Source organism: Mastomys coucha, unplaced genomic scaffold, assembly GCF_008632895.1.
Source record: "Mastomys coucha isolate ucsf_1 unplaced genomic scaffold, UCSF_Mcou_1 pScaffold20, whole genome shotgun sequence".
Taxonomy (NCBI): Eukaryota; Metazoa; Chordata; class Mammalia; order Rodentia; family Muridae; genus Mastomys; species Mastomys coucha.
Window position 1 is genome coordinate 65,623,991 of NW_022196903.1, and position 11,317 is coordinate 65,635,307.

Sequence of the window (11,317 nt, forward strand, 5' to 3'; positions counted from 1 at the left end):
CCTTAGAACATAGCGATCAAGGCTGTCACCCTTCTCCAGTGTCTACTCTTTCCACCTGAACTGTGTCTTTCCAAAGTCCTGTCCTGCCTCCCACCTCTCAGCACCTGGTGAGCAAGCTTGTCGCTGTATTAGTGGGTCTCAAATAAACTGTGCACTCTTTGAAAAACTGAAAAACCATTGGCTGAAGAGTTGGCACTCTCAGGGGAGTACAGGGAATGTGGTACCCTCTTGTGGAATCCATGGGTACCAGGCATACATGTGGTACACATACATGCATGCAGGCAGACACTCAACACATAAAATAGTTGCATCTTTTAAAAACACAGAGAGGAAGGATGACATTCTCTGTTTTAATGACAAACAGTAAAACATTCGGCCTGCTGCCTCTCAGATGAAGACTCCATGCTTCTTTCAGGGCTGGAACCTGTCTTTTTATCATTCTCTTGCCTGTAGGACTAGTGTGGGTTAGGCACAGGGTAGAACTCAGAACGTAGGATGAATGAATACAGGGCTTAGGGTGAGTGAGACCTTAGACTTCTATAGTTAACTCAGTCCACTTTGGGATGCTCCAAGTGCCTAACAAAGGAGTGAGAGGTTATTTAAAAAAAAAAAAAAAAAAAAAAAAAGGTGGGAATGGGGCAGGCTGAAATCCAAGGGACCCTTAAAGTGTATGTGTTTGTGTGCATGTAGAGGAGTGGGGCTGACTTGGGAGAAGAAGAAAGGGACCCATGAGTTCTTCAGATAGATTTGGTTCTAACTTGTTGATGTGACCATTGCCACAAAGTCTGTTGCATTGCCCTTTGAAGTCCCAGCACACTTTAACATCTTCTCTTGTTCATTCAGTTTTTGGGGCTCCCATATATGAGGGTGCGGATTCCTCTGACCCAGCCAAATCTACTTTCTTGAGATACTGCAGATGTCTGGGAGGGGTTGGGCTGTCCCAGGCTGCGTTCCCATCTCTTACAGTTGGTTCTGCTGTCCTGATTGGATGACAAGCACAGTGGCGCCAATATCCATCATTTACCAAATACAAGCTCTACCAAGCCTTAAGAAAAGTACATGATGGCTAAAACTCGCTTGCACCCTACATACTAAAACCCACATTCTCAAGACAAGTTAAAAAGTGCAAGAAGCTGTCTGTCACAGTCAGAGGCACGTTAGTTTAGGAGTGACAGAGTATATCCAGATGAGGCAGGCTGGAGTATGGGACTGGTGTTCTTTCTGATTCAGCAAGTAGAGATGGGTAGGAGAGACTGGCCTCAGTCCCTTGTGCTGGCTCCCATCAAATCCTTTAACATCGAGAGGGTCAGACACCCTTATCCTGATGGGGCTGGATGGCTTTCTTCTCATACAGATTCTTTAAGCTACTAATGGAAGCTATCAAAAAGAAGAATAGCAAAGCATCAGCCTTCAGAAGTGTGAATACTAGAAGAGCTACACAGAAGGACCTCGATGACACTGAGGACTCGGGGAAAAATCGGGTAAGAAAATGCCAGGGACCCCTGTGAAGTGCACAGGACTGATCTTAAGGCTAAGAGACTTGGAGGGGCTTCCATAGGGGCTTCTCTGGGAGAGGTTTTATGACAGAGTTCTACAAGACTCTGCATGGTGCTAGCTCATCTTTCCACGTACCTCAGCATTTATCTGCTGCTCTTGCCCAATAAGCTACACTTACTATTCCAAGGTATGCTGGGCCAGGCCAGCAAGGCTGCCCGCAATACGGTGTGCTCAGCTCAGGACCAGACCTACAGATACCTGTCTCTGTAAGAAGTTTCCACCCTGAAGAGGGTGCACTGAGCCTTTGAAAGTTCTTATTCTCCTTTCAGTTTTCTCTGCATTTAACTTCCCCCAAAGTACCAAGGCACTGACTAGAGAAGTGATTTGAAGCAGAGAAGTGAGCCTCAGTGAAAAAAGGGAAGAAAAAGTATCGGTAGCAAAGCAGGAGAGGAAAAAGTGGGCCAGATGAGGAGCAGTGGGAAGTCCCTAAGGCCAGGGACCAGAACACTCCTAGGGCTGCAAGCAGAGCCCAGTGCTGATGCAGTGAGCCTGCTCAGGTAGCTTGTCACATTGACTGGGGATACCCTGCCTGGCTCCGTGTCACCTGTCTCAGGGCCTCGATCAGAGAAAGTCCTAGGTTCCTCTGGTCCTGTGGCTTTGCCGTTTCAGTAACTCAAGCATAAATCGACACGACTGTGTTCAACTGTTTCTTTGACTTCTTCAGAAAGAGGCAAAGAAACTAGGAACCAAGGCCAGGAAGGGAAAAGACAGCTTTCTCCCTCCCACCCACAATGTTGGAGCAATATTTATATCATGTAAGGACTGTGGGCAGCCTTCTACCATTAAACTGCGTCACTAACTTCTTTAACCAAAATATTATGGTGTACAAGAGAGGGTAATGACGTTTATGTGACATGAACACAGAAGGAGGGACTGTGGTAAGACATTAGGACCTGAGGAACGAGCTAGGAGGGAGGACAGAGGGCAGCTAGGTGAAGTGTACTGAGAGTGACACAGGCGCCACCGCAAACCCACTGCTATGTATGGTACCTAGAGGGAAACAGGTTCGAAAACCCAAGGCTAGGTGAGCAGACTGGGTAGGAAGGGCTGGGTTAGAGACTGAGTAGAGAACAGCTGATGGAAAGGTAAGTAGACGGACAGTCAGAAGGTGGCTACATCATTAGGTAACGGGGCCATTGGGTGGGCAGACGGATTCACTGACCACTGGATATTCTAGAACTAATCATATTTCTCCTTGACCTCAAACCCCAGAGAGAGGAGGACAGGGATGAGGAAGAGGAAGGGAACATTGTGGATGCTGAAGCTGAGGAGGGGGATGCAGATGCTTCTGACACCAGACGCAAGGAAAAGCAAGAAGAAGAGGTAAGGGGTACTGGTGCGGTGCAGGGCTACGCTCACACATAAGGAATTCCCCCTGACCCTGCCACTCTGTCACACTGGGAACCCACCAGAAATCTGAAGGAAGACCTGTCTGTCCAGCATACCTCTTAATTAAGCAGACAGGACTTTACTTAGTCTCTGGCTAACCCTGAATATGAGAGTCAGACTCAAAGACCCAGAGAAGACTGACAAGAAGTTAGTGTCTGCTGTTTGTCCAGTGAGAATATGATCTCACTCACTGTCTTCAAACCTATCCCAAGTGTCATAAGAGAAGATTAGAGAGGCTGGAGGGATTCGCAGGTAAGTGGGTAGGCCAGGGAAGCTGTGTGGCAAGTGAGCTGCCTCTGAGGGGACATCAGAACTGAAGGGTGGTGACTCAAAGGAAAGGCGAAGGAAGGTAGATAGAGGAAAATGGCCAGGGCAGAGCAGAGAAGCTAGTAGTGTGGGCCAGCGAGGCCTGGGGTTGTTTGTGGGTGACATCCAGGTGACTGGGACCTGCACTGACTGCCTGCATCTCCTGTCCTGTCAGGTTGACTATGAGAGTGAGGAAGAAGGGGAGGAGGAAGAGGAGGATATACAAGAAGAAGGGGACATCAAAGGGGAAGGTGCCCACCAGGGCCATGAGCCAGATGAGGAAGAAGGTTCAGGCCTCGAGGAGCAATCATCCCAGGACCCTCCCCACCGCCACTCCAGGCCTCAGGGAGCTGAGGCCATGGAACGCCGGATCCAGGCTGTACGGGAGTCCCACTCGTTCATTGAGGACTACCAGTATGACACAGAGGAGAGCCTGTGGTGCCAGGTCAGTGTCTATGCAGCTGGGCTAGGGGCTTATGTCTAGCCTGACCCTCAAGTGGAACCTTACTGCTTAACCAATAAGATGCTCTTCCTGCATGAATGTCTCCTGAAGAACCTCTGTCTTCTTTTTTTGATATTTTATCTGTATGGGTGTCTTGCCTGTGAGTATGGCTGCACACCATATGTGCAATCCCCTTGGAGGCCAGAAAAGAACATTCCTTGGATATGGAGTTACAGATGATTGTAAGCCACCATGTGGGTACTGGGAATTAAACCCAGGTCCTCTGGAAGAGCTGCCAGTATTATCAACCACGTTTCGCTAGCACCCCTGAAGAATCTCTTAATGACTGGTGACCCTGTGCTCTAAAACACGGTCTTACCTGTTCCACTTTCCAACCCATAGTGCTCAGAAGTAGTGCATATGTGAGTCTCAACTGCAGGCCTAGCAGAGAAGACCTTCCAAATTTAATGTAAGCACAGACATGTCACCATACATTACAGGCATAGCAGCTTCCTTTCCTCCTGCCAGGAGACAGTAACCCATCATTTCAGCTTGTGCCAAATGTCCCCTGTACACCCATTCTGAGAATTTCATGGTTCCTTTGAGGCCTGGGTGGTTCAATGTTTTGGTATCAGCATAGAATACTCCTCTCTTTAATTAAACTCCATGGTTCCCAAGCTTAGATAACAAAACTTGCTGGTGGGACCTGAAGCCTAAACCAACATGCACTGTGTTGTGGCCACTGAGAGGATGGGCAGTGGAGTGGACTGGACATCTGTCAACTGTTCCCACCTTGAATATGGGTCATTTAAACCTGCCCACTAATGCAGCAGGACCCATCTCCCCTGCCAGGACAATATTAAGTGGGCTTTGAAAGTTACTTGAAGTAGACCTGCAGGCCCCAGCCCTGTTCATGGAGCTGGGGGATGGGGGCCTGGGGACATTGGAGAGCTGTCTTCCTTGGCCCAGCGCTCTTTCTCCCATAGGTGACTGTGAAACTCCCACTGATGAAGATTAATTTTGACATGAGCTCCTTGGTTGTGTCCTTGGCCCACAATGCCATTGTCTATACAACCAAGGGCATCACTCGGTGCCTCCTGAACGAAACAACCAACAATAAGAATGAGAAGGAGCTCGTGCTGAACACAGAGGGAATCAACCTCCCTGAGCTGTTCAAGTACTCCGAGGTATGTGACCCCTGCAGGCTGGTGGCTGGGCTGGGACAAATCCTTGCCCAGACCTCATGTTCTTTGGGGACCCAGGCTCTGGGAGTTGAACTCGAGGTCAACTGCTGAGCTACATGAATCCCTAATTGAGTGTGCCCTCAGCTGTGACCCAAGGACTCCCACATTGCCCGTTAGGTTTGCAGTATAGAAACCTGCTCAGCATTAGCCAGGGCTTTCTCAGCATCATTTTAGAACCCTCTTTTGTGTTGTTTTGTTTTCTCTTGGAGTAGCTTTCAGAGTAGAGTATAAGAAGCAGTGCACTGCATCTCTGGCCCGAGTGTTGCCCACTCTGTGGTAAAGGTAGCTGCGTGAAGCTGAAGGAGGTCCCGTGCACTCATCCCATCGGTCATTAGTCCTCTTCTCTGAGATGTTTTCACCCCAGGGCATGAGAGTTTCTCCTACACTAAGGAGCTTGGCTGCTCTGGTCCCGGGTGCCCTCACCCACACTCCACTGTCCAAGATCCCATGCTGCTTCTGCCTCACCAGCGGTGCTCTAGAGCTTTTACCAAAAGCTTGTCCAGGGGAGGGACCTCCTGAGTATGTGGGTGTGGCTTGACTTAATCACTTGGGGTTTGTTTCAAGTGCTCGGTCTGGCAGCCTGGCTCTGTCTCCTGCAGACTGTGACTAATGCTGGGGTAGAGACACCAAGAGCCTCTATGGCTCATTTGGAGCCTCAGGCCTCTAGAGAGGCCAACTAAATTGTGGGATCCAACCCGTTCCTGCCCTGTGCACCCTGGAAAGGTGTTCGAGGGTCTCTCCTGAGGAACCTCTCTTCACCTCCCAAGCGTCCATCCCAGTGAACTTATCTCTGTTACAAGGATAATAATGACCCAAAAAAAAAACCTGTTTCTTGCTTAATTTTGAGTGTATCCTAGGTTGTCTCTTTACACTGATCACAAAAGCAAGACAGTCTAGGGCCCTGACTGGTGTGCGGCAACTCTCCTGCCCGAAGCTGTCCTGCCTCACCCCTGCTGCCTCCACACACTTGGCACCAGCTGCCCCCAGCCACTGGGCACAAGGCGAGAGAGAATATTGGGGGACATGCACACAGGACAAAGCTGGCAATGGGGCATTTAAGTTGGTCCCTTCTTCCCTTACCCAGATACTGGACCTGCGCCGCCTCTACTCCAACGACATCCATGCCATGGCCAATACTTACGGCATCGAGGCTGCGCTGCGGGTGATAGAAAAGGAGATTAAGGATGTGTTCGCTGTGTATGGTAAGCAGAACACGACCGTAAGCCTGGCCTAGTTGGAGTGCCCGATGGCCAGGGCAAGAGAACTGAGGTGGCCAGCCCTGCATTTTGGTGGGAACAGAGACATGGTTGCTGAGTGTACAGGGACTGTAGTCATTTGAGAGTCCCTATGAGGGAGTGTGGAAGATGGTGGCTTTGACTCTTGAAGTAGTGTCTCCGTTACTGGTGCCTTTGTGAAGTTCATGATGAATGACTTTGGCCCTTCAAGGGTCTAGATCCCAGGTAGAAACTGGACACTTAGGCAGAGTCTCATTTCTTGTGCTGCTAGGTGGACATGATGAGCAGGATGAAGGGGGTCAGGGCAGTGCCTGGGCCAGGTGTAGGGCTGTCATGGCTGGATGAGGAGGTGAGGAGCTGAGAGAGGGGTCTCACTGTAGCCTGCCTTGTGTCAGGCTGTGCGTCCTCAGCTTCTCTCGTCTCTGTTTAACCTTCCTAATGTCCTGCCCCTGTGACAGGCATTGCAGTTGATCCTCGCCATCTCTCCCTGGTGGCTGATTACATGTGTTTTGAGGGTGTTTATAAGCCGCTCAATCGCTTCGGGATCCAGTCAAGTTCCTCCCCTTTGCAACAGATGACATTTGAAACCAGCTTCCAGTTTCTGAAACAGGCCACCATGATGGGTGAGTATGGGCAGTGACTTGGGCCCTCCCTGGGCAGATGGGCTTGTCCCTTGCCTTGCATGCGCTGAGATCTTGGAATCAGAAGTGGGAGAGGCAGCTGACAGTCAAGGTCTGCATGCTGATGGGATAGAGAGAGAGAGCTCCTTTACCAAACTTAAGCACAGCGCCATAGCATGTGTCCACGCAGGGGGCAGGGGTATTATCTCCACCATACAACCTCAGCATTCAGCCCTCAGACCCCTGACACAAGCTCTTTCTGTCTTTCATAGGATCCCATGATGAACTGAAGTCACCTTCTGCCTGCCTCGTGGTGGGAAAGGTCGTCAAAGGCGGGACAGGCCTGTTTGAGCTCAAGCAGCCCCTAAGATAGCAGCATCGTCTGCCCAGCCTGGCAGACCTGGAGATGGGCACAGCTGGCAGTTTAGAGTGACATAGCAAAGCAGTGACCTTGGGCTCCAGAAAGCAGGTGGCCGGAGCTAGGCCACCTTCACTCAGAAAAGGCTCCTCCTACCTAGGCTTTCTCATCTCAGGATCAGGAACAGGCTTCCCAAGCCCTCCAAGATGGCTGTTGCTTGACTTGTACTCCAGGAGGCCACAGCCAAGATCCTGACGAGACCCAGGACTGCACAATGGGAAGATCACTATGAGCCATGTTGGCTGTTGGGAATCCTGGGGTGCCACCATTACTATGCAAAACTCCTGGCTAAGGAAACATTACCAGGGGTTCCCAAAGATCCAGAAAGGGCATGGAACCTGCTTCATGTACCTGTCCCTCCATGCTGCAGCCACCAAAGGAGAGTCCTCAAAGAGGCTCCACCCAGGGCTGCTTTAGCCACAGTCAGTGGCACAAGCCCCCCCCACCCCCATACCACCATTGCTGTATGGCTGCATACACCAGACCACACTGCCCCCCACAGCCAAGACATCTCTCTGGGACCGCAGCAGCTCTCTACATCACAGAAAGCCCAAAGTTTCCCACTGGGGCTATGCAGCAAGGCCACGTAGCTTGACCTTCCTGCCTCTGCACTCAGCTTGATGTCAGAGCCCATAGTCACCCCCAGGCCCTGCACTGTTGCGGTCTGTGAGCCACGCAGTGAGGTTCCCTGACTGGACAGAAAAGGCAGAGGTTTTATAAAGCCAGGCCATTTCTATTTTTGTCCACTGTTATTCCAACATGAGCTGAGTAATAAACATGGCTGGAACTGGGTGTTAGAAGATAATCAAGACTTAAGCTTTGAATCTTTCCCTTATGGTTTCTGCATCTGGTAATTAGGATTTTCTTGGTACAGATTGCTTTTATCTGGCAGTGTAGGGGCAGATCTTGTGCCCTACTACAACTCCCAGTCTTCACCTCTGAATCCTACCCATGGCCAGAAGCACAGAACAGAAGGCTGTGGGAAGAATTTGTGTCACCTTAGTCAGGTAAGAAGGCTGTAGTGACCTCAGGAATGGGCTGAGCTAAAGGTCACCTTGCCAGAAGAGATTTTGCAGTCTCCTCCAGGCACATGATGGGACGGACCTATCCTGTGTATACCCAAGAAAGCCAACACCTCAAAACAGACTGCAGGACATGGCACAGAAGACTGGCACAGCCTCTAAGGGAAGCAGACAGAAGGGTTCCAGAGAATCCCCCGAGGACGAAGCCTGCAGGATAGATGGCACATTGATTCATTCTTCAGGTGAAAAGGCAGGTTGATTTCTAAACTAGAGTGGAGAGAGGGGATTCTTGTAGGAAATGTCAAGATAATCTGGGAGCTGTGGCGTCCAGAGAATACGAGAGTGTGTGGCTTCCTGCAGCCAACCTCTCCTGGAACTGCAGAGCATAGAGCTAAAGGAGCAAACCCTGATGTAAGCGTAAACGCGGGCTAGAGACTGACCGCATTTTTACCAGACCTCTGACCCGTACTGGAGCCTGGAGTGGTGGCATCCCTCCTCCCCCTACCCACCCAGCTGGTTCACATTTACCTTGGCTCTACTATGCCTGTTTTGAAATAGCTTCAAAGAAAAAACATTTGCAGTCCTGAGAATATTCCCCAGACTATTGCCATAACCTGTCAGGGAGACCAGCCTCAAAGGATTCTGAACAGAGAAACACCAAAGCAAGGGAATAATCCTGTAAAAATAGCCCAGCAAGGAGGAAGTGAGCAGGCTCTAGATCAGAAAAAAAAAATAAGTATGCTCTTTTCTACTTATCTGCCTGGGGTGAAGTCATAATGTTCTCCCCACCCCCACCCCCCACTTCAGCACTGAAGATTGAGCCCAGGGCTGCACGTGCTAGGCAAGTGCTCTGCTTCTGAAGTCACTCCCCAGCACCTGGGGAACATTTTAGAAAGCTGATTATAGAACCACACCCCAGGATTAAGATAGAGTGGCCTAGGGTGCAGCCTGGATATGAAATGAGCTTCAGAAGAGTGTACAGCAAGAGTCGAAAACCACAAGCTTAGTTCACCCACAGTACTGTGACTTAAAGCTAACTTCACTTCAGTCAGAGATGACTTGTGGGAATAAGTCACTAGCCCTAGGTCCTCCAGTGAACTCTAAATAGCTAATGTCTGCGGGAACTCTAAAGATTGCCCAGAGGAAGCTGCAGTGATCTCACACATGAAGCCTGGCAGAAGATAGGTGCGGTTCTCTTAGGAAGCTTCTAAGTCCAGCACATTGTGGAAGCTGCTTGTCCACCTTTCAGAGTTCCTTCCAGGAGGACACTAGCAGTACTAAAGGAAGGGGATGCTTGACCAGCCAGGATTTTGTCTAAAACAATTCCATGAGCAGTATCCATCAAAACATTGACGCTTTGGCTTGGAGACACACACCTATAATTCCAGCACTTGGGAAGCTGAGGCAGGAGGATCTGAAGTTTAACATCCTCCTGGTCTCCATAATGAATTCAAGAACATCTTGACCTACATAGTAAGACATTGTCAAAAAAAGGAAACAAGGGCTGGAAGTGCAGCTCTGGGAGAGTCCCCTTCCAAGGGCCTGGGCCCAGCCCCAGCACAGCAAATTAAAAAGACCCAGATGTCCAAAGAGGCTCATCCTTCTGGTTCTTCAAGTACCTCTGTCCTGTGAATGCCAAAGAGGCTGCGTATGGGTCTGAGGTGTCTTTGAAGGCTCTGCGGTGGCCGCACTGAAGCAAGTGTATGAATCGGTGTGGCATCTGCTGCTGCTTCCTTGCACCCAAAGCTCGCAAAAAGTGCCCTCTCTCCCAGTTTCCTCCCATCCTGCATCCATCCCACTCCAACCTCCACTTGCGACTTGCGTGAACCATGCAAGCCCTAGTCTCATGGAACTAGTAATACAGCATGCCACACATCTCACCAGGTAATTCTGCCTTATTACTAGCCAAAGCGGGCATCCTGCGACTCTTCCAGGTAGGACCGAACTGCTGGCTTCATGGAGAGGAAAGAGAAAATCTGGGTGCTCAGAGGCCAGAAGAGAGGAAACTGGGAAAAAGTACGATTTCAGTCATTGCTTCCGCACCACAGTTTGCTCTCCCACACCTCCCACATTCTGCTTTCATCTTGAATATAGAAGCCTCATCCTGGTCCAGCCACATGTGCCTCTGTATCTCTAGCAAGTTTGAGTTTCTGTGTGAGGAAGACCTGCTGGCCTTGCCTGGGGCCGCTTTCTAGACTAGCTGCCCATTGTGCTGTTGTCTCAGGAGCTCAGCCAGTTTGGGGCTAAAGTATGCATGTGAGGGTCCCAGGCACTGGTCCCAGTGGACTACACTGAACAACCCTTAATCAGGACTCCTTTTTTTGGGGAGGGGGTAGGTGGATGGGTGTGACGTATATATTTGTATGCGTGTTGGTACATGTACACGTGTGTGGAGGCCAGAAGTCAGTGCTGAGGGTCAATGCTCAGTTACTTTCCATCTAGATTCCGAGACAGTTTCTCACTGAGCCCAGAATTCAGCAGTTGGCTACTTTTACATGAATATTTGATGACTTGAATCCATATGTTTGCTGTGACTTTAATGACTGAGCCATCTCCCTAGCCCCTGACCCAATATTTTTACACAGAAATAATGAGCCTGACATTACAGTAGGTAGAGCTGGCCAAACCTCAAGGACAGCAGACAAGACAACTGGCGCAGAGGACAGAGTCAAGTTCTCTCAGCTCACAAATGTAATGCCTTGCCCTTTCTGTTCTTCCTTTATGTATAAAATGGTAAATAAGTGTTCATAAAGTCTCCTTTGGCCATATAAGCACACCTATAGGTGTTCACCTATATTACCTGTACACTGAGTGTCCTCAACTAGGGGCATATTTATACTCCCTCCCATGCACACTTGGAACTTTTGTCAATGTCTAAAGACATTTTTTTCACAACTGTAAAGACATGCTACTGGAATCTAGAAGGTACAAGTTCAAATGCTGCTATAATTAAAGTATAGTCTTAACAAAAAATCATCCTAATGCAGATGTCACTTGTGCAAGACTGAAAACCTTACCATACACTCACCCAGGGGGCTTTTAATTTTTCAAAACCTACTTTTAATAAGGGTTCTTAAATGCTTT

The 11,317-nt window shown here is 49.5% G+C and overlaps 1 protein-coding gene across 1 annotated transcript in view; it reads left to right on the forward strand.

The window, feature by feature from the left end:
• Window positions 1–10,979, forward strand: part of Polr1a (RNA polymerase I subunit A) — a 67,326-nt gene extending 56,347 nt beyond the window's left edge. Inside the window, exons 28-34 of the mRNA XM_031382161.1 lie at window positions 1,355–1,481; window positions 2,770–2,880; window positions 3,428–3,697; window positions 4,681–4,881; window positions 6,023–6,140; window positions 6,632–6,796; window positions 7,066–10,979. Of these exons, the coding sequence (XP_031238021.1) occupies window positions 1,355–1,481; window positions 2,770–2,880; window positions 3,428–3,697; window positions 4,681–4,881; window positions 6,023–6,140; window positions 6,632–6,796; window positions 7,066–7,166 (1,093 nt within the window). The 3' untranslated portion in view covers window positions 7,167–10,979. The remainder of the gene's footprint in view (window positions 1–1,354; window positions 1,482–2,769; window positions 2,881–3,427; window positions 3,698–4,680; window positions 4,882–6,022; window positions 6,141–6,631; window positions 6,797–7,065) is intronic.
• The last annotated feature ends 338 nt before the right edge of the window (window positions 10,980–11,317 follow it).